Source organism: Phaenicophaeus curvirostris, chromosome 8 (assembly GCF_032191515.1).
Source record: "Phaenicophaeus curvirostris isolate KB17595 chromosome 8, BPBGC_Pcur_1.0, whole genome shotgun sequence".
Lineage (NCBI taxonomy): Eukaryota > Metazoa > Chordata > Aves > Cuculiformes > Cuculidae > Phaenicophaeus > Phaenicophaeus curvirostris.
In genome coordinates this window covers 38587434-38610603 of record NC_091399.1, presented here as the reverse complement: position 1 = coordinate 38610603, position 23170 = coordinate 38587434, and the positions used below count along the sequence as shown (strand labels likewise).

The window sequence follows — 23170 nt, the reverse complement described above, 5'->3', positions numbered from 1 at the left end:
TTTTGCCGCACCTCTGGAGTGGGGAGCTCAGTTCATGCTTTCTGGGTTGTCTTTGTTTTTATGGGAAACAACACCAGGCTGTAAGGCCTTCACCCCACCCCAGGTGTCGCTTAGCTGATATGAATGTCAAGCCACCGCTCAATCTGTCTGATTTACCAGATGCAATTGCCAGTTGCCGGCCACCCCCTTTGCCAGCCGCTCTCTTTTGCAAAAATCAAGCTTATTTTGCAGACCAAGCTATCTTTTGCCAACTCACAGTGCCACAGGGCTTAGCCACTCCATCCTACACCCCCGTCGCATCTTACTCATTCTGTGCAGACTTTTATGACATACTTAGTAGCGCAAATAAGTAAATGTGGTGTTTGTCAGCCCTGCATACCTTCACCTCAGTTCTCCCAAGAGTTAATCTTTATTTAATCATTCTAGATAATCCGGAGTAGTCTATTTCTGTGTTGATATATGTAATAGTTTGCTGCTCAGAAGGCACAGTGCCTGGACAGGATGATAGGATTATCTTTGTACTGTAGTTCACACCAAAATACTATTATTGACCTGGTATAGAATGCACAGCCTTATTTTAATTACAACAAATAGAAATCTCTACCAATTTAAATCTCTGCTTGAGCACAGACGCTGTTCTGGGCCATGTAAGGCAGGCAGGGCTCTGCAGTTCTCAGCAAGCAGATGCAGACACACACTCTCTGTGCTGGTCCCCTCTCAGGGCCAGCAGACCGATGCACCACGACAAAGGTTCAGTGTGCCTGCACCACCACCACTGCTGTGCAAACCACAGCTCCACCACTTCTGACTTACTTTATCATCCCAAAAGCAGATCCTAGGCTCTCAGCACACTGCTGGCAGTAAAAACATCAATGACATCATTTTCCCATAGGAAAACTTACACAAATCCAGTGTCATTTTATCATCTGGTTTTGAATGAAAGTAGAATATGCAAATGGCAAAACACATAACACATCAGGGAAATTCAAAGCATATTTTAATTAAAATTATTCTAGTTCCCAATGTAAATTAAATCATTAGCACAATTAACATTACATGATTTTTTTAAAAAGGGAAAGAATCCTCTTTAGGAAGTTACTACTGTTTACCAGGTGTTGGGTTTTGCTTTATTTTTAATACTCCATAAATATCAACAGATGAAAAAGCATTTAACCACATTTCCAACCTAATCAAAAGAAAATCTAAGTTAAATCAGCACATTTTAAGTTGGACTGTTGGATTAGAGGCAAAGAGAAAATTAACCGTGCATCCTGAAGAGCAGGAACAGACACTAGCCCTTCTGATCTAACATCCTGCACCACTACTATGACAAATGAGAAACACTGATCTCCACTGACAGAACCCAGATCAGATTCCTGAGTGCGCATCATGGCTGTTCTCGAACACAACTTAGCAACTCCACAAATTCCAAAGCCAAAGGATTCCAGCTAAACAAAAGTGGCCCCCCAGGAGAACCCAGGCTGTGTGCCACAGTGCACAGTCCATATACAGACATCAGTAGAATAAACCTAGCAGCACAAAGTGAGAACTCCCAGTGTCAGACAGAGCAGATTTCAATTCGCAAAGGCAAATCAAAGGAAAATCATTAGCGATTCAGTGTTCCGTGTTATCTTCTTTAGCCGTTTCATTCAATTCCAAGTTCTGGTTTTACATGTCAAGGTTTACGGTCTGCAAACTGAAACGACAAGTAAGAACGTGAGATAATTATGCTATGCATCTGTAAGAACCATGCATTTTATTTTTCCTTCTCATAAATCAGATACATTTCAGCATTCAATTATCTTCATGCTCTGGGCTGGCATACAGTACATGCGGTTACTGTGACTAATTTTCTATTTCGCCAAACAAAAAGAAAAAAAAAAGAAAGAAAAAACAGAAGAACAAAATATTTCCTCTCTGTACACCACATATGACTACTACACATGCTACAATTGTTGCAGGACCCAAATTTATAGCATACCCACCACCACCATACTCTCCCACACAGATAACGCTCTCTTTCAAAAACCTTTATTTTCTTAATTCTTTTGGGGGAAGAAAAAGAACAAGGTAGTGCTGAACCTAGAGCTGCCTCAGCCATTAACCTGGAGCTGACTCAAGGTCCACCAAAGACTGTGAACTCTGTCCTCAGCATTGCAAAGACTCCCAAGAAGTCAACAAATCTGCATAATTCCCAATCAAAAAAACCAAACAGACAAACTAACAAGAGGTACAGTATTCCTGCAGTACAAAAGCATAACTTGGGATAAGGGAAGAAAGAAATTCATGCTTTTTTAGTGTGGTTATTTATTAAACTTCACCCCAATACTTGCTGAAACCCCCTTACGCATGCGCCTCACTGCAGTCCTGGGTTTGACTCCTCCTCTCCTTGACCCTCCTACCCACCTCAGGGCATGGCAGAGAGCATGCTGCCCTGAGGAAATGTTTTCACTGCCTGGTAGCAACATGCCTAATACCTCCATCGGCCTGTGTGGGAGCAATGGGTGACCAACTGGATACAAACAGACTAGGAGTACATTTCAATTTTGTAAATCAAAAGTTTTTGACTTTCCAGGAGTGAAGTTCTATATCAGGCAAACGGGATACTTGGGAACAGAACCTAAAGTTGTAAAGACAGAATAACAAATTTTATAGATGGGATTATGTGACAGTAGCTGGTAGTTCCTCAGAATGAAAACTAAGCTTGCAACAAGAACCAAAGATCTAGTATGCATCCTTCAGCAAAAGATATCCCAAGATCAGCAACAGCATTTGCAAGGACTGGCTAGCACTTTGCTCTGGCAGCACTATCTCTGGGATCTTTTTGTTGCCTGCCAGTATCGGGAGGGAACCTCTCCACAACACATAATAATGCTTATGAAGGCTGGAAAGATTTTCATCTTCCACTGAAGCTCTGTAGAACAGACAGAATTATAAGTTGAGGCAGGGTGCCTGGGTAGGCTTAAGGCATCTAGTTCACGTGCCTTGCTTACATGCTCAGATCCAAAGCTGCCACGAGATTTCACATCAAGAGGAATTTTCCTGCGTACCTGAAGGTCAGGGACCTCCTTCTGAGAAAAACAAAGGACCTTTTACATGATGTGATGTGCTTCCTAAGACCATCTGGGAAACTCATCTAATAAGTAATTTGCAATTGCAGAAACCAGAGACATTGGCAATGCCCTTGATAAGTCACAGCATGATAAATACAGAGTAGAGCATGACATGGCATGTTCTGCAGTGAAATACTGGCACATCAAGCTGCAAGTCTGCAGCTGCCAAAGGGGATCAATTAGACTGACATACCGCTTCAAAGCCAAGGGCCCACACTTCATATTTTTCAACTATGGCTAACCTTTTCCAGTAAAAATAAAAAAGTGATTTAAAAAAGCAGCTTCCAAAAAAAAAACATTATTCCATCAGTCACAGCAGTAGCCAATCCAAAGCACAGCACAAATCCGTGTAGGACCAAAAGACAAGGCACATTTAACCAGGGGAGACCTGCACATACACACATATTTATACTCGTACACAAACAGTTCTACACCTCATGTATTTAGGTGAACTGCTTGGAGAAGGAAAGTAAATACATGGCACCACACAGACCACCACATGTAAAGAATATTTTTAATCCTTTGCCAAAATACACAATTCTGGGTTGAGTAGATATAGTGCTTATAAACAAAATGCCCTTACTCAAATGTTACACTTACATTTGGTAGAAGCTCTTTTCTTGAAGTTCCTTAATGTATTTCAACCCTCTCTAAAACTATGGCATGAGAACGGAAGCACTCGGTGAGCTGCCCATATGAGAGTCTCCCCTCAGCCTGACTTGAGTGACTCTCCCTGTCACTCAGGCGCCAGTAGCTGAACCTACGCCAATTCAAACTGTGACTGACAGGGCCTGTAAACTCTGCTGCACGCAGAAACTGAACGACAACAGCTCTACAGCTGCACACATACTTTGAAAGGCACAGTCATGAGTAGCTTAAAAATTAAGTGAGGTAAGAATTGCCAGGAGACAGTTTAGCAAGAAAAGCAGAGAACTAGAGGGGAAATGATTTTGAGTGATGGCACTAAGGTAACAACCCACTTACCGCAGCTTTCAGAGCTTGATCTAGATCTTCCAGTAAATCTTCTTCATCTTCCAAACCAACTGACAGGCGAATTAATGTATCACTGATTCCAAGAGCTTCTCTATCTTTCTTAGGCACTGAAGCGTGAGTCATGATGGCCCTAGAGGAAAAAATAGCCTTTCTTCTAAGGAGTTTTTACTTTTATCAGTAAAGACCAAAGAAATTGGTTTCCTGCTAGCATCCCCTGAAATTCCATGAAGACTTTACACCTTGTGTGTACCACCTGCTGGTTAACCCAGAAATGGAAGGAGAGACAGTCATCAGTTGCTGTAAATTATGCAAACTGCAGACAAGTCAGTGACTTGTATATCCCAGTGCTTCAAGACTATTTCCAAGCTACAAACAGTGAATAAGAAGTGGATATTAACAATCTGGAAATTAAAAAGCAGGGAGGAAAAATCCTATTCCTCTTCCTTCCAGACTTTTAATGGGTTTCTTTTCTGAAAAACAGTATCCAAGAGCTCTAATTTAAGCCTGTGGAGAAATAGCTATAGTATACCATTTGCAGTATTAAATCTCCAGATCTGTTTTTTTTAAGTTCTGGTGTTTTCAGATCACCTGTCAAACTGGACCACTTACATTGATGAGTGTGTTCTCTCCAGCTATGGAAGACAGAGGTAAAATGCTCTTTCCCCATTGTGCTCAGTCACTGATATCCACCAGTTAACAACTACATTTCAGGTGCTCGAGGGTTTTAAGCTTTGCTGTTATTCTAAAATGAGCAACTGAAATGATTTAGCATGTAAGTTTAGTTATAATGTTCCATGTATCTTTTTGAAAGCAAGTTGGATACAAATAAAATAATCCAGTTCCATAAAGATCCCATTATTAGCCTTTTAACCTAGATGGGGGGAACTAAGTGTTACCAAAATCCCCACAAAATGTACCTGCCACGGAGAGAGATGCTGCTGGGTGTAGCGTACTGAACATGCCCTCTTGTGTAAGCAGACCGAATGGCAGATTTCTTTCCTCAACAACATAACCAAAGCTGCTCAATCCTACTTATTCAAACACATGCTGATTTCCTGGATTTGTTATCATAGCAACAAATTGCAGCTCAGTCTCCCAGTTAAAACAAGGAAGCATAGAAATCCTTTCACCCAGTTAAAACAAGGAAGCATAGAAATCCTTTCATCATTGCATTCTTATATTCAGGAAAGTCATGCTCATTTGGGAAGTAGCCGCTGGGTTTTGTGCTGTACAGCATACTATCCTTGACTCTCAATTGCATGCAAAATATCTTAGTTCCATGCACTAGAAAATTTTAGAACTCTCATAAAAATAGATAAGAAACTTTTTTGTTACTCTGCAGCTATTTTTAGACTTTTAAGATGAAGAATGACTTACGGATGCTCTGCTAGGCTTTCATATCCACCCAGGCTCTCAGCCAGTGCAAACACCTAGTGGAAAAAATTAAACAGAAGTTAACAAAAGAAGTGTAATGTTATGAATGCTTAGAAAGAGACACTAGGGGAAAAAGGAATGCTTAGTTTTCTTACTTTTGAATATTTTATGTAAGTTTTTCCATAGTAACTTTTAGATTATAAAAGGTATGAGCTGTAATTAGGAAAAAAGTGTATACTTAACAGGTAAAAAACATTAAGATTGAAAATAGGCTTGCCCTAAAAAGGCTCTGAAGAGACACTAATGCAAAAGTGATCAAAATATGCCCATGTTGAGCAAATCTAACTTGGGAGTAGTTCCTAGGACGCAATGCACAGGCAGCAATAGAGGACAAGCAGAAGGGAAAACACAACAGGAAGGAGCAGGCTCTGCTGGGCGCCACTGGAGCTTTCCTTCTGTTCAGAGGAAGGATAGAGCAGGCTGCCTCAATAAAACAAAACTCAGATCACCAAAATTCCAGTTATGCTTGAAGCAGTTATATCTTATCCTTACACTCTTCTTTCACCAATGCTCATCCATGTTTATATTCACCATTTTTGCTTTTCAGGATGGCAAACAGCAGACTTGACAGACTTGACCCAAACATTTCTGATTCTCCCCGTGAGGCTGAACAGATTTTTTTTAACCATTGCTCGAGTCTGACAGCTATCTTAGTATTTTGAAAAGCAGCCTAAATTTCTCAGTGCCTAACAGGACCACTGTTTGCGGAACGCTTATCGTTAGCAGTGATCTTTGAAATACGGACATATATTCCTGGATGACAAAAAGGCTCTCTAGCAAGCCAGCTGCACTCAAGCACAGCTTCACAACTGGTCTGATGAAATGCGCTTACTGCCCTCAACACCTCTCTGCAGCCCCAGTTGCTCACATTGATTTTTTTATCCTTTTAAAAAAACCCAAAACCAAACAACTACACCTATCAACCAGAAAATCCCCCACTCAGTCTCGTTTATGGCTTCACTTCTGTACCAAATTAGTGACAAACTGATGACTACTCAAGCTAAAGGGCTGAAGTGAATATACAACTAGGGACTACTGGAAGTACTGTACTCCCTGATGCTTTTTGTCAAAGCTGGTAGATCTCCCGTGCCAGGATTAAATGCTGTCTCTCACATAAAAGGATATCTTTAGTAAATTATTTTTCAGTTGATAACACTACCTGGCAAGTAAGACAGACGAGGAGGAGAAGGAAGTTCTAATTTACCTTTGTCAATCATGAGTTATTTCTTTTTCCAAGAACAAAATAGCAAAAACACAAAAGCAGGAAGAAAACGAATCAGAGACTAGCCAACACGCTAATGAGTATGGTCAGAATTAATACATTGTAAAGACATAAGCAAAAGCCTGTGGTTTAGGAAATACAAACAAACATCTGCTCTCCAAGCTGAGGGACTCCCTCTTTGCTTCATGATTCACATCATTTCTCAATGAGCTTTTCTCCTGATGAGTTCTTTGAAATATTACAACAATATTACACCAGCCAGGGCTCCTCTGCTTTCAAATACTACAAGAATGTTAGCAAAAGGGTGGTATGCAAGCCCATTATTAGAAGCAATGTCTGAGCTAACCTGTATACACTACACCCTACTGTGTAAACAAACCCTTCAAATGAGCTGAGGTATCTTTCTGTTTCCTCTCAGCAGCCTCCCATTTACAAATAATCTATTATTTAGAGATGGTTACGCCCAGAAGACTTTAGAAGCTTTGGAAGTACAGAGGAATACTCTTCTCCCATCCCAACTAAAACCAATTCCTTCCATTGTGACCCTCAGTAGGATAGGTTCAAGTCCTGTCCAAGGCTCAAGTCCTCAAGTCTAAGAGGGTGGTGAGGCACTGGAAAAGGATGGCCAGAGAAGTCATGGATGCCCAGTCCCTGGAGGTGTTCAAGGCCAGGCTGGATGAGACTTTGAGCAACCTGATCCAGTGGAAGGTGCTCCTGCCCATGGCAGGGAGTTGGAACTAGATGATCTTTAAGATCCCTTCTAACCCAAAACATTCTGTGTTTCCAGGAATTCCTTCTAAGGCAGTGGCTATTTAGAGTCATTTACCTTTAAATTCTTGAGAAAGGCAGTAGCATGTTCGAGCTTTCCTTTAATGTAAAAGGATAACATCCCAGGACAACCACTGCACTGCCGCTTGACCAGCTCATGCTGGGGGTGCGAAGGCAAACCTGAAATTTGTAGAAGCCACTTTAAGTTAATTATCATCACTTCAAAGGGAAAAACTGTTCACCTTCAGCAGTTCTGTGATGGAACAGCCCATGACCAAGGTAGACACCTAACCCAGAGTCACTGACTGTGAGGAGTGCTCTAACAAGCACGTAGCAACACAGTCCCCAAATCCAGCCTCACTCTAAGGAGTCACCTGCTCTGAAATCTTGCCAGCCTACCTGGGAAAATTACTTTTTCCACGCGGGAATCAGACTCAAGAAATCGGGCAACAGCTAATGCATTGTGGAAATGTTGTTTCATCCGGATTTGCAGTGTCTTCAAACCACGATTGCACAGGTAACAGTCAAAGGGAGATGGAATAGCCCCAAGAGCTACAGAAATCAAACCAAAATTCCATATTAAAAAAAGGGTTGGGTTTTTTTTTTAAGTAAAACAAAACACAGTTCTAATCTCCAAAATCTCTAAAGTTACAACACGACAAGTGCAAAGACATGATGCAATGTGCTCCTCACCTCCCACATATGGGATGCCAATTAATGAGCTGAATTAACAAGCTGAGACCTTCAAGGATTAAATATATTAGACATAATATGCCTTTACAGCTTCTGTTGTAGACAGGAGAGAGAGAGAAAACTGCAGAAATTTACTCATTACAATTAAAAGCAGTAAAATTGTTAAAACCAACCTATATATGAAAATTCTACATTAGGCACATCCCCTGATGTGTAAATGAGTTTAAAAACCCCAGATGTACATGACAGAAGTTAGACAAAGTTAAATAAATGCATACTTTGAAGATTTGTTTGCGTCTTTATGCATGAAGTCAACTGAACACAGGAAATGATGGTACTCTTTCTACCAAGGTCTTATTTATAACTCAAAGAGACACTTTGTAAGCAGTCACACCCCACATACCCCACATAACTGCAGGTGCTGCACACAGCTGACAAGACTGCAGCTGCTCTGCAGCTGATGCTTTCAGGTTGTGCCACATCTCCTGCCTCTGTGCATGAAGTACAGAATATAGGCAGAGATCCCTGTGCCACACCAGCACGTAGCTCCAGGAAACACAACAGAGAGAGGCTCCACCACAAAGTCCTCCCTCGGGAGCAGCAGGGCACACACTTCTTGGGGGAAGGCAGGGATAGAGGGGAACTGCAGCCCTGCAGCTAACACCCCACTCACCAGCCACTGGTGAGCAAATGCTGAACAACCCATGCTGCTCCCAGTGCTTTTCTATATCATAGAAGCAGTCAGATGTAGAGACCAGTGTCATGAATTCTATTTAGGAGAGGAGCCACAGAGGCACACTGAAAGTGATCCTGTTTGCGCAAGGCCACCCTGTGCATCAGTGAAAGGCAGGGAATTCAGGTTTCTTACATTTGTGTTACTGCTTTCTCTCCAGTCATTTACACTTATGCACATCTAATTGCCTGAGCTACATCTCTAGATACTTCTGTGCATGTGAGCATTACAAGCTGGTATAATTGAATATGATTTATTTCAAGGTATTTCCTATATTGACTACTTACAGTTTTGTAAGAATTTGAGCCTTTCGTAGAGGTCATCACAGTTTACTGAAACAAGTCCCATTACAACATCACTATGCCCTAAAAATGGAAGACAAGAACAGAATCAGTCACTCCATCTGCTCCAGGGTTCTGCCACAAACACCCATTTTCCCAGTCTTGGTGCTAATACAGTCCCATTTAGCAAGAATCTGGGTTCCTTCTCATTGCTACAGCTGTCCTTGCTCTGCAGCACATGAATCATAAGGCAGATTTCAGCAGAGTGCTCTGCCAGGGGCTGTACATGCACCCCCAGACACTTCCTACACCTGCCACTGCTAACTCCCAGAAAGCAGGATGTGGAAGAGGAATCAAGTGTGTCCTGCAGAGCAGCGCCAGGCTGCAAGAGTTGAAGGCCAGCCAGGAAACTTCCACTTACGTCCACACTGCCAGGGACACGCGGTTACAGCACAGATACAGTCACCTTAGCTCCCAGCCCGGGCGGTTTGGGAAACACCACAGCGGACGTGCTTCTGGGCAGGCTCCAACACAGCCTTATTAAATCTCCTTTGAATGTTAATACAATTTCTGAAATACCTTCTACTGAAGACACCGGCTTTGTTGTAGTCAAATTAAAGTCAACATGGCTATAAACACCTCTAGGTCTATTATTTGACACCTGGTCAATATTCCTTCTTACATGAATAGCTGAGGAGCTAGGAAGACTAATGTCAGTTCAATGGCCCATTTCCTTTAATAGTCCATCTAAGAACTACTGGCAAGAACATTGGGTTTTGGGAACTGCCTGCAGCCAGACTGTTTTTAAACAGCTAGCCTGAGTTTTGAGCTTGCTTACTTACCATTCATATACTTGGTTGCAGAATACATACAGATATCAGCCCCCAGAGACAAAGGACGCTGAAATGAAATGAAAATAATAACTCTGATTAAAGCTTTTGTGCACTCCAGTTCAATGTTCAAGCTATCCAGAAAAGCTGTGATCCAACACAGAAAAGAGCAATAGGTGGAGAAACTAAAAAAAAAAAAAACAACTACAAAAAATAACACCAAACTTAACACCCTAAAGACGAAAACCTGAGAAGGAAGACAGAAATAATACACTGCAAACCCCATAGTACAGGGAAGCAGTCTGAATTCCAGATAAGCACAATAAAAAGAACCCACAATAAAATGTGATTTAAAAGCCCTGGTCTAATTCCCATCAGCTTCAGGGAGAGGAGTGATTGAAAACATCTAACATACCACCTGTTCATATGTGTGAAAAAACAGTTATATTGCTTAGCTGAGGCAGGGATCAGTAACGGTATTTACTTTAAAATATATTTCCTTAGAAAATTAAGACCTCACAGTCCGCAATGCAAAAAAAAAAATATGGCATTGTTTTCTAGATATCAGCATTGGTGAAACTGCACCAAAAGAACAACTGAAAATCTGAAAAAAAAGTGCAAAGGGTTTTGTTTGCCAGGTCTTTCACCCCCAGCTTCTCAGCTTTCTTCCCAGGACCTTTTTTAAGGTGGGAAACAAACTGAGATGGTGATGGGCGAGAAGTCATGAACAATATTTTTTTTAATCGGTCACTAAGTAAAGGACTTTGCACATAATATAAACATAATATAAACATATTACAAAGACTGAAGAGAACCAATATGTTAAAAAGTAACAAAGCAAGTAGACTTAGAATAAAAGACTGCTGTCAGATTAAACACTGACTTCCATTCAAGGAATGTGGAGAACATGCATTCCCAATGTGCAGGCAGGAGAACAGCAGTATAAACACCTTTTACATTCAATACTGCTGTACAAATCACTCCAAGATGATGATCTTAGCACCATGAATCAGCAGCAGTCTGCAGAGGTTTAAAGACATTACCTATTTTCTTACTAGAATTAATCATTATGACTGACTCCTTCTTAGCACCAGGCTAATAAAAGATACATTAACTAGCCTGTATATCCAGATGCTTCCTTTTCATCTTTCATACATGTCTTTTGGAAGTAATATACAGTGTGTGGAGAAGAGGGAAATTACCAAGCCTTTGGTACACACAAGACAAAGTCAAGTGCTGCTTTAGCTAAGCATTAACACCTTCTGTAAAGCTCTCTTAATTTATAAAGACTTCTGTACCCTTAACAAAAACAAAGGCACTTTGCCTTTTGCACTCATAAAAAAGTTTTACTTTAGACCTGAAACACAAGGGATTAGTTTGGTCTAGCTTCAAATACACTGAAATAACAGGGTAATTGCAAACAAAGTGCTTACCTGGAAATAAGCAGACATAAAAGTGTTGTCTACCACTAGAAGAACACCTTTATGTTTATGCACTACATCTGCACAGGCCTGAATGTCAATGATCTTCAGCGTGGGGTTTGTGGGTGTTTCAATCCAAACGAGCTGGAGCAATTCAACAACACAAAACATCAGTTTAGAGATCAGACACTGCTGCTGGTGATACATGTGTAAGTCAAATGCCTTTAAATCTTAACTCGCTAAGTGCCAGCTTCCCATGTGGGTTTGCAGAGGGGAACTAAGAAAGCATCCCTACTGAATAAAGGCAAAGTTTCTGGGGAGTGGCAGTAGTCTTCACAAAAGTGACTGATACGCAAGAAGAACATCAAAACTTTTGAGAACACCTGAGGAAGGCCTGGCATAGCCAGAAGAAAACCCTTAGAACTGCAGGTTTGGAAGCCTTTACCAGCTGAATTATCTTCCACTTCAATAAGGCACAAACATCACCAAGTGGCCTGCAGTGGGAACATGCCAAAGCCAGCTGCACCCGAACCTCTCCCTGCAGAGGCCAACCCTGCAGCTCCCTCCGCTTCATGCATACCCTCAATACCACAGAAGCAAGAATAAAATCATTTAACAACATTAAGCAAGGAGGTTCAGCAATTTTCATTGCCCATACCTTGGTCTTTGGCGTAATTGCAGCTTCCAGGCATTCAGGTTTTGTACAGTCAACAAAATTGACATTCAAACCCATTTTCATGGCTACTTCTCTGAAGTATCTGTTTGTACCTAAAAAAAACCCCAAACAATTCCAAATCAAACAAAACAAAAAATCAGAGACAAAAAATGAAGCAACTTCCTTCACTTTTTTTCACTGATCTCCAGCCTCTTGTATGCATCCATGGAAAGTCAGGAAAGTGCAGTTTTTATGCTGTACGCCATAAATATAGCACATTAGTGGTTCTTTTTTTCTAGAAAGTTTAAAAAACATCACAGAGAAGTAAAAACGGGAACATGGAATCAGAGTGATGTATGAAATATGCTCAGTTAATAGCTGCTCAGGGACTTTTAACCAGAAAATTCAGTAGACCTTTCTTAGTCTGCCTGCTCCTATCTTCTCCTCCAGCTCTTTGCCAAGTCTTGTACTCTCTTCCCCCCACCCCATTTTTAGTAACTTTTTTCCACAACTTACTTTTAATTTTTTTTTCTATTTAATAAGCTTAACTGAGAATCTGGGAAAGGAAGAATCAAGGGTTACACTCCAGCTACTATGTTTCTTACCATTCAATTAAATAAACACGTAGTAAAGAAGATAAAATAGTGATTATTTCCTTTCTTTCCATATTTGAAGCCTTTCATTGGACAGACTAAAAGAAGAAACCAGAAACAACCAGTTGATCACTAGATGTGCAACTTGCTGACTATCTCACAATGCCATCTGGATTAAAAATTAATTAATTAGGTCTTTTTGCTAAGGTTATTGAACATTTACTCACTTATGCAGAACATCCGATCGCCATTTAGCCATAAACTCATGGGACATGCAGAGCGAGCAGGACTCTGTGTGCTGCAGGCCAAGTCTGAACAACGTTTATGGGGTTTGGGTTTTTTTTTTTCAGAGAAGACTTGTGTTTCTGCAATAAGCTATACACTGTATTCTCTCTTGTGCTGTAAGAAGCTTATTCAACCATGGGAAATTTTCACATATGCTGTCAACTGTACAAATACAAACCATGGAAAAGTTGCTTTGCAATCATCTTAGTTTTAATAATAGCACACTTGCAGAAAACCCAGATGGAAATGAGAGGTTACATTGAAAGTAGCCCTTTTAAAAAAGGGCTGCCCAGAACTCTGAGGCAGTTACTATCCACAGCTCCTCTTCACACCTCCCAAAACTCAGCATCTCTTAAACACACCCTAGGCAATACACACTACCCTCAACAGCATGTAATTTTCTGTTACAGTTTTTCTGAGAGCCTTGAAGACTCTGGACCTATTTGAGTTCATACCCACAAGTTTATGGGGCCTGATGGGATCCACTCAAGAGTATTGAAGGAGCTGGCGGATGTGCTGGCCAAACCCCTTTCCATCATCTTCCAGCAGTCCTGGCTGACTGGGGAAGTTCCACTGGACCGGAGGCTGGTTGATATTGTGCCCATCTACAAGAAGGGTCGCAGGGAGGATCCAGAGAACTACAGGCCTGTCAGTCTGACCTCAGTGCCAGGGAAAGTCATGGAACAGGTGATCTTGAGTGCTACCATGAAGCACATGCAAGAGAACCAGGTGATTGGACTCGATGATCTGGTGGATCTCTTCCAACCTGGTGATTCTATGATTCTATGATCAGGCCCAGTCAACACAGGTTCACGAAAGGAAGGTCTTGCTAAACTAACCTGATTGCCTTCTATGATAAAGTGACTCGGCTGCTGGATGAGGGAAAGGCTGTGGATGTGGTCTTCCTGGACTTCAGTAAAGCCTTTGACACAGTTTCTCACAGCATTCTGCTTCAGAAACTGTCAGCCTCTGGCCTGGACAGGCGCACACTCTCCTGGGTGGAAAACTGGTTGGCTGGCCGGGCCCAGAGAGTGGTGGGAAATGGTGTGAAATCCAGCTGGAGGCCAGTGACAAGTGGGCTTCCCCAGGGCTCAGTGCTGGGTCCAGCCCTGTTCAATGTCTTTATCAATGACCTGGATGAAGGCATCGAGTGCACCCTTAGCAAGTTTGCGGACGACACTAAGCTGGGTGGAAGTGTCGATCTGCTGGAGGGTAGGGAGGCTCTGCAAAGGGATCTGAACAGGCTGGACCGCTGGGCTGAGACCAGTGGCATGAGGGTTAGCATGGCCAAATGCCGGGTCCTGCACTTGGGGCACAACAACCCTGTGCAGTGCTACAGACTAGGAGAAGTCTGGCTGGAGAGCTGCCTGAAAAAGAAAGACTTGGGGGTGTTGGTTGACAGGGTCTGAACATGAGCCATCAGTGTGCCCAGGTGGCCAAGAAGGCCAATGGCATCTTGGCTTGTATCAGAAACGGCGTGACCAGCAGGTCCAGGGAGGTTATTCTCCCTCTGGACTCGGCACTGGTGAGACCGCTCCTTGAATCCTGTGTTCAGTTCTGGGCCCCTCACCACAAGAAGGATGTTGAGGCTCTGGAGAGAGTCCAGAGAAGAGCAACGAAGCTGGTGAAGGGGCTGGAGAACAGGCCTTATGAGGAATGGCTGAGAGAGCTGGGGTTGTTTAGCCTGGAGAAGAGGAGGCTGAGTTGCTCTCTACAACTACCTGAAAGGAGATTGTGGAGAGGAAGGAGCTGGCCTCTTCTCCCAAGTGACAGGGGACAGGACAAGGGGCAATGACCTCAAACTCTGCCAGGGGAGGTTCAGGCTTGACATCAGGGAAAAAATTTTCACTGAAAGGGTCATTGGGCACTGGAACAGGCTGCCCAGGGAGGTGTCTGAGTTAACTTCCCTGGAGGTGTTTAGAAGACAAGTGGATGAGGTGCTGAGGGGAATGGTTTAGTCATTGATAGGAATGGTTGTACTCAATGATCCAGTGGGTCTTTTCCAACCTAGCGATTCTGTGAGTTGGCAAGCGCAGTACTGCTGTCCTATCCAACCAGGCTTGTCACAAAAATGAGCCAAAGCGAGTGCCTCAGAGGGAGCAGGGACACATGCCAGCACTCAACGCCCAGAGACTCAAAGGTTGCTGACGTACAAAAGGCTACCCAGGGCAAGCATGATGGAAGAGTAAACCTTGCACGGCAAAAAGTAGCCAGAGCAGGCAACAGCTAGGAAGCAGCTGAGAATGGACCAGGCTGCAGTGCACGAGTTAGAAATGTGAGCAGGAAGGAGGACTAGAAACAGCCAGAAGACTACAGCCTAGGAGAAAAGCAAGAGGAAACTTAGGGATGAGGAGCCCTTCATATCCAAGGGAAGAGTGAAGGGGCTGAACACATACTGGCCACAGCAGACAGCAGTAGATCCACAGCCATACCATCTCATGGAATAAAGTCACCTGTGGGGAAGGCAGTCTCTTTCCAATGAAAGTATGGAAAAAAAAATTCAGGGAAGAAACAGTGGAATTCATCCCTGTGAAAACCACCACCAGCTGAAGCTTTAATGAGTGGGTGAACTGGTTTTACTTGAAAATAATACACCCATGGGTCTTTCTGAGCGAGAAACTGATAATATGTTTCAGACAAATGACTGGAATTTGCTGAGTTCTGTGGTGGGAGGGCTGCAAATTAAAGGAGCAGACAGCTAGTAGGGATTCCTGCTGTATTCACTCATCTTGGCTCCAGAGGTACTTTGGAGAAGAGCTATCTAGCATGACAGAACTAAGACATTAAAAGCAAACGTGTGCATATACATCTTTAGTGCACAAGCATACAGATCAGACTGGCAAACAGTAATCACTCTCAGCAATGGCAAAGGTGATTAGTCTTGCTAAAAGGTTTTCCAGCTATTGCTTAGGAAAACGCTACCTGTGGCTGACTCCGCTAACCCTCCTTTGAAAACCAAGCAGATTCGATCTCTTTGTGCTAAGTCCTTGAAGCAGACAGAGGGAGACAAGCTTCACTATCAATGAAATACAGGAGTCAGGTACTGAGGACACCAACTGTCACAGACAGTCCTGGCAGGCTTCCCTGTTATGGACTTTTGGGTGTCATTAACCTTCTGGAGGACTTTGGCAGAGGTTGATGCACTCTTAAGAGTTTCTTGGAAGAATGGATCCAGAAAACCCTATGCAAGGTCAAAATCTGATAGTGGGCTAAAGCATTCAGGAGGCATGGGCAAAAGAGACACAAGTTGTGCTTTCAGGGAACATGACAGAACAGTTGTCTGAAATCGTCCAGATAAAATGCTGTTTGGTAAAGCATCAAACCTAGGAAAGGAGTAGTAGAAATACCACAAGCTGGAAAGCTGTGTTGCATTGGATGCAGGGAGTCCTGCTCTGCAAACAAATCTGTGTGACGCTAATATGTTGCTATTTACCCCTCACTCAAGCCTATACTACCAGTTAGCTATATTTTTTAAACCTCCGTGTTGCACCGCAGAATCTTTCAGTGCTTGAATTTCTAACACCAAACTCAGACAGGACTGTTCTGTGTTCTCACAGACTGAACAGGCTTTAAATAAAAGGAATTTCCTACATAGGAAATTCAGAAAGTTGAATTGAGAATCACAAGCAGGTGTAATACGTGTAATCACTCACACAATGGAGATCAAAAACGCACTTGTGATTTACATACCTCCATAGACATCATCCATGCAGATAATCGTATCTCCTGCTTTTAACAGGTGAGTAATATTCAAAGTAGCAGCTAAGCCAGAAGCATAAGCTAAACCTAAAAAAAGAAAAGAGTCAGTGGCAGAAAGGCTGTATTTTAATGTGATACAACCTTGTCAAACTTGCCTCACTTTGCTTTTAACAGGAACCTGTTCTGTCACTCTCTCTTACGCTATCTCAGTTGTTAAATGGACTCAGTAAAAGCAGCAGTGTGGTTTTAGACAGGGTGGAAGCCAGGGTGAACACTGCTAATGCAGCCCAGTACAGCTGCTGCGGGGCTCCTGCTTCCCACTGCTCTCAGTGCTGCTGCACAAGGATGGATTCAGTTTAGCTTAGGAATGAGAGGAATGCAGCAAGAGGAAGCAATGTCACTACAGAAAGTCCAGTGCTTGAGTCGGACTTGCCTGAACGATATGTGTTTAGACTTCCACACGATGAAGCAGCTCTTGCCCATGACCAGTATCCAGCAGCTGCGAGAGCCTTGCTGTGATACGACTGCTGTTGTGATACTATCTCAGTGGCCTCACTCCCGAGAGCATGTCTACTGAAGATGTTATCAGAATACACGAACACTGACATCTGCTCGAGGAATCTATTAATTGCTTACAGTATTTAGCTCCATCTAGGACTGCCACAGCCTTCTCCAGGCAATTCCGGGTAGGGTTTCCACTCCGGCTGTAGTCATAACCCTATTGTGAAAGCAAGAAAAAAAAATATCTTGAGAGAGCCCTGAGAAAGTTTTGCAGTAACAGTCCTAGGTTCCTTTAAAAGCCCTTGCTCTCAGCCCTGCAGTTATGCATCCACCTCCTACAGGAACAGCAGGCTGGGTTTCTGGCTACAACAGGCTGCTATGCGCCACATCCAACAGGGCATCCCCAACCTGTAAATAGCTTCTGGAGGTGCAGTGGGGGAAGTACTGCACTGCTAGCCACGCTCTTCTACTTCTTCCTAATATCCATCTCTGGTCACTGTTGGAGAAAAGGCCTTGGTCTGACATGGTCCACTTATTCTTACACCTCAGGAAGAACCTGCCCCATCTCTGCTATGCTCTGCTTGAAAGACAGAAACATAGAATGGTTTGGGTTGAAAGAGATCTTTAAGCTCATCCAGTCCCAACCCCCCCTGCCATGGGCAGGGACATCTTCCTCTGATCAGGTTGCCCAAAGCGCCCTCCAACCTGGCCTTGAACACTTCCAGGCATGGGGCTTCCATGACTTCTCTGGGCAACCTGTTCCAGTGCCTCACCACCCTCACGGCATAAAAATTTATTCCTAATGTCTAAACTAAGTCTTCCCTCTTTCAGCTTAAAACAATTACCTCCCATCCTATCTCTGCACTCCCTGATGAAGAGCCCCTTCCCAGCTTTCCTGTAGGCCCCTTTTAAGTACTACAAGGCTGCTCTAAGGTCTCCCCAGAGCATTCTCTTCTCTAGGTTAAACAAGCCCAACACTCTCAGCCTGTCCTCCTATGGGAGGTGCTCCAGCATTCTGATGATCTCCGCAGACCTCCTCTGGACTTGTTCCAACAGATCCATACTGCAGGGCACTAGTCAGGGCTAACCTGCACACATCAAATTTCACAAAAGCTCAAAGGTTCCCTGGCATGCAATCAGACCAAGTTACACACTTCAGTGCAACAGCTGTTCTGCGAATACTGAGAAAATATAACAAGAAATAAAATTCTCATGCATGCATGGACGCATTTGTTACAGAGAGAACTTGGTTGAGCATCTTGGTATTTGCATACTTTCAAGACTTCTGTTTAATGACAACTCCATCATATTCAGGAACGTGGCAGATTGCTCATCCGTACGTGCACAGAGCAGCGCGCAAGGCTTCCTGCTGCAGTCTTTTTTCACACAGCTGCCTACTCACAAGCAGTCACAATTTCAGTTTGTGTGGCTGATTTTGTTGGACTCAAGGATCACATGGCAACCTTGTGTTGCCCAACCAGCACATCAGTGACGTCCAGACCTCGCGCTTGGAACAAAGACTCACTTGTGCCTTGCGAATCAGTGTTATCTCTCTCACACATGCAATGCAGCCATCAGAAACTTCACAGTGAGCACCTCCAGAACTTTCTATGCCACAACCACAGAACAAACACTTGCAAAACCACCCTCAGCTCGGCAGGAGAGCAGGAGAATCATATGCTTGGGTTATATATCATGGGTCATACCCATGGCTTGTGTTGGAAGGGACCCTAAAGGTCATCTAGCTGCAACCCCAGAGACATCCCACTAGATCTGGCTGCCCAAGGCTCCATCCAACCTGGCCCTGAACAACCAGGCTCCAGGGACAGGACAGCCACAGCTTCCCTGGGCAAACTGTGCCAGCACCTCACCACCCTCATTGTGAAGAATCTCTTTCTTATGTCTAGTCTTCCTTATGTCTAGCCCCTTTTCATTTTATACTCATTGTCTCTAATCCTATCACTACAACAACAGTCCCTGCCCAGCTTTCTTGTAGCCCCTTCAGGTACTGGAAGGTTGTTATAAGGTCTCCCTGGAGCCTTCTCTTCTCCAGGCTGAACAACCCCATCCCTCTCAGCCTGTCCTCATAGCAGAGGTGCTCCAGCCCTCTGATCATCTTGGTAGCTTCCTCTGCACCCGTTCCAACAGCTCCATCTCCTTCTTATGCTGAGAACTGAAGACAGAACTGGACACAGTACTCCAGATGAGGTCTCACAAGAGAGGAATATAGGGGCAGAACCCCCTCCCTCGCCCCGCTGGCCACGCTTCTCTCGATGCAGCCCAGGACACACGGTTGGTCTCTGGGCTGCGAGCGCACATCCGCCGGCTCATGTCGAGCTTCTCATCGACGAGCACCCCGAGTCCTTTTCCGCAGGAAGCCGAGCAGCCGCTGCCGCGGGCTGTGCCGAAAAGAAAACGCCGAGCGTCGCCCCCCGGCGGGGCCCGGACCCGCGGCCGCAGGCTCACGGCGCCGGGACCGCCCGCCGCCCCCCGCCCCGCGCTCACCGCGTGCTGCCCGGGCGCCTGCTGCTTGAAGGTGGTGGAGAGGGAGACGGGCGGCACCAAGGCGCCCGAGCGCCACTGCTCGGGCTCCTGCCCGGCGTGGATGGCCTGCGTGGCGAAGTGCGCGAAGGGAGGCAGGAAGCCCCGCGTACCGCCGCGCTCCATGGCTGCTGCCACCACCCCGCCGCCCGCGCCGCATGAAACACCGCGGCCGCCCCGCCCCGGGGGCACGGCACGGGCGGGGCCTCGCCGCCGCTCCCCATTGGCTGGGGCGGGGCCGGCAGCGCCCCCTATTGGGCGGGGCGGGGCGGCGGGTCTCGGGGCGGCGAGGTACCCCCCGGCCGCCAGGGAGCCGACAGCCCCCAGCGGGGTCCGGTGGAGGCGGCGAGCGGCGGGGCTGGGGGCTGCCCTCCGCCCCGGTCCCACCGCCGTCGGGCAGGCCAGGCGGCGAGTCAGTGTGGCTCAGTTCCTGAGAGCAGCTGTTCATAGAACCATTGAATCGCAGAATCACCGGGATCGTTGAGTGCAACCGTTCCCATCAATCACTAAACCACGTCCCTGCGCACCTCGTCTACCCCTCTTTTAAACACCTCCAGGGATGGGGACTCAAACACCGCCCTGGGCAGCCTGTTCCAGTGCCCAATGACCCTTTCTGTGAAAAATTTTTTCCTGATATCCAATCTGAACCTTCCCTGGCGGAGCTTGAGGCCATTGCCCATTGTCCTGTCCCCTGTCACTTGGGAGAAGAGGCCAGCACCCTCCTCTCTACAACCTCCTTTCAGGTAGTTGTAGAGAGCAATGAGGTCTCCCCTCAGCCTCCTCCAGGCTAAACAACCCCAGCTCTCTCAGCCGCTCCTCATAAGGCCTGTTCTCCAGCCCCTTCACCAGCTTTGTTGCTCTTCTCTGGACTCACCCCAGAGCCTCAACATCCTTCTTGTGGTGAGGGGCCCAGAACTGAACACAGGATTCGAGAAGCGGTCTCACCAGTGCCGAGTCCAGAGGGAGAATAACCTCCCTGGACCTGCTGGTCATGCCATTTCTGCTACAAGCCAAGATGCCATTGGCCTTCTTGGCCACCTGGGCACACTGCTGGCTCATGTTCAGTTCCTGGTGGGAGAGAAGCAGCCGCATGTCAGCCCGGCATCCTGAGCTGGGAAATAAGGGGAAGCCATTCCAGGGGCAGGGGCTTCAGTGGCAAAATTGGGTCTAAGTGGAATAAACACATGGGTTATTGGCCACTCTGTGTTTCAGCCTCAGCACGTGGCAGGACGCTGGCACCGAGGAAGGAGGGATTCAGTCCCATGGTGACAAATCTGTGTCCTGCAGGCCTGTGGGAAACATCTCCCTGAATCCCACAGATGAAACTGTTCTTGGAGCCTGCCAGGCTGCTGGGACACTCAGACAGTTTCAGTTGGGCAGGGAATCTTGGGCACTATTGTAAATGGCCCATTTCCTTTTTATGATAAATTGTTTTATGAAATTCAGAGAGTCAAGCTGAGACACAGGGGAAAATGGATTTATTTTCTTGTTATACATTTCTTCTTTCAGTCTCATGTTCTGGCTGTCTGTGTAGCCCATGGAAGTCTATGGCTATTCCTGGAAGAGGGTGTCCTTTCTAGAAGTGTCCTCGTCTATAAGTAAGGTCATGGTTGCTGCTGCCCATCTCAGGGTTGCAGATCCTCACTCCAATATCCTACAGCTCCTGCTGAAGCATCTCCCTGGGCAAGCACAAAAGGAGCTCTGCAGGTGCCAGACCCATGGATTAGTCTGAACAACTCAAGGACATAGCTTGTGGGTTTTTCTTTGTAATAAGGATATATAAAAATTTCTGAAGCACTTCAGGACAGCACCAGCTGAAAATAAAAGAGAATTAATACTTGCACAGGAATGGAAGCCATTGAGGTTACAATGTCTTCAAATTTCTTACCTGTTATTTCCTGTTGACTTTAATTTCTTTAAATGTCCTTTGTCACTACGAAAAACATATGGCTCTCTAGCATCTCTCCAGCCAGTCATTTTGAATGCCTGGGAGAAGCAGAAGTTAATTTCTCCAGAGCTGGCAAATCCCATTCACTGTCCTCCAGGACCTCATTCATTTTTGCTTTGCCTTCTGGAAGTAAGGAATAAAGGAACCAGAGAGCATTTCTCTGTGCTCAGATGCTTACAATAATCTGTTAGGTACTCTCCATAAATTCAAATGTTCCTGTTAGACTTACAGCCAGAATAAATGCAGAGGCAAGCTTACAGTACATCATTTTCATTTACTGCCTGCCTTTGGGTTTTGTACAAATTCAGTCTCTCATTCCTCTCCATTTTTTGACCTAGTCATTTATATATTAAAAACCAGCATCCTCCCTGGAGGAATAGACCCATAATAAATTACTCCTCCATTGTTTCGTGCTTGAGGAATTCTATTGGTGAGGTTTCCATAGATTCACAACCCAGAAACTGTAGAAAATGCAGTTCTGCTACTGATCCTGCTACTTTTATCTAAACTGCCTAGTGCTTGGAAGAGAGCAATTTAAGTATGAAGGTGGAGAATACAAACAAGACAAAGTTCTGTTGTTAGACAGTAAAAAAAACCCCAAACATTCTCAAGGATTTGTAGGTGTGTAATAATTACACAGTGCAGACTAAGCACAGGAGGACATCGGGATTCACTACAAACACTAGTTTTCACAGAGCAGTCCCCATTAGCAATGCATTCATTATATTTCTGCATTAAATAAGGGACTCCATAATAAGCTGGTAAACAGTGACTTCATGCTTCTGTCTCCTCTTAGCTGGCCTCCAGTAATTAAAAAATGTAACATGAAGCTTCCAACATCAGCTAAAACCAGAGGCTGTACCTCAACTTCGCAAGACTAGCCATGTGTTGTACGTGTTTCCAGCACAATGCTGGGGCAAACAGTCTCTTGTGAGGCACTGGAGATGTCGAAAGTGCTAACAGTGTCAGCCTCTCAAATTCTGTTTGCAAATGGGTTTACATTTTCTCTAAAAACAAGAACAACCAGAAACAGCTTGTCAGAGAGACCAATGAGGTATACAGCAAAAAGGCAAAGGTGACTTTTTTACCCCTTAGAATTATTTCAAATCCCACATCAGAAATTTAAATAGCTGTGTGGGAAGCAGCTGTGCTAACACCCTGGAGAGAGCAGGCACAGAAATCATGTTTCATAGTTCCCCACTTTACCTAGAATTCTTCTTAGCTACTTAGTAGGAGAGGAGGTGATGTGAATCGGGTAATGGGAGAGGTCACCCAGAAAGGCAGTTCTGTCCTCACTGCAGATCTAATCTTCCCGACAACTTGTAGCTTGTTTCCCCTGGAAACGTTAGTAAAAAATCCAGTTTACTTGGAATTTGACACATCACCATTTTTTAAGAGATTCACTCTACTATTGTAAGTAGACCTTCGCACAAATACTGAGGAAGGAGCTCCTGCAGGGA

General features: G+C 44.6%; 1 protein-coding gene across 1 annotated transcript; it reads right to left on the bottom strand.

Annotated features, from left to right (window-relative positions):
* Positions 1-980: 980 nt before the first annotated feature.
* Positions 981-19915, bottom strand: LOC138723107 (cystathionine gamma-lyase-like). Its single transcript, XM_069861994.1, has 12 exons — positions 19727-19915; positions 17357-17438; positions 16712-16807; positions 12147-12256; positions 11501-11632; positions 10080-10137; positions 9244-9321; positions 7930-8082; positions 7589-7710; positions 5484-5536; positions 4098-4236; positions 981-1696 (listed from the first exon to the last, which is right to left on the bottom strand). Exons 1-12 carry the CDS (start codon positions 19886-19888, stop codon positions 1676-1678), a joined length of 1206 nt encoding a protein of 401 aa, XP_069718095.1. The 5' UTR covers positions 19889-19915; the 3' UTR covers positions 981-1675.
* Between the last annotated feature and the right edge of the window lie 3255 nt (positions 19916-23170).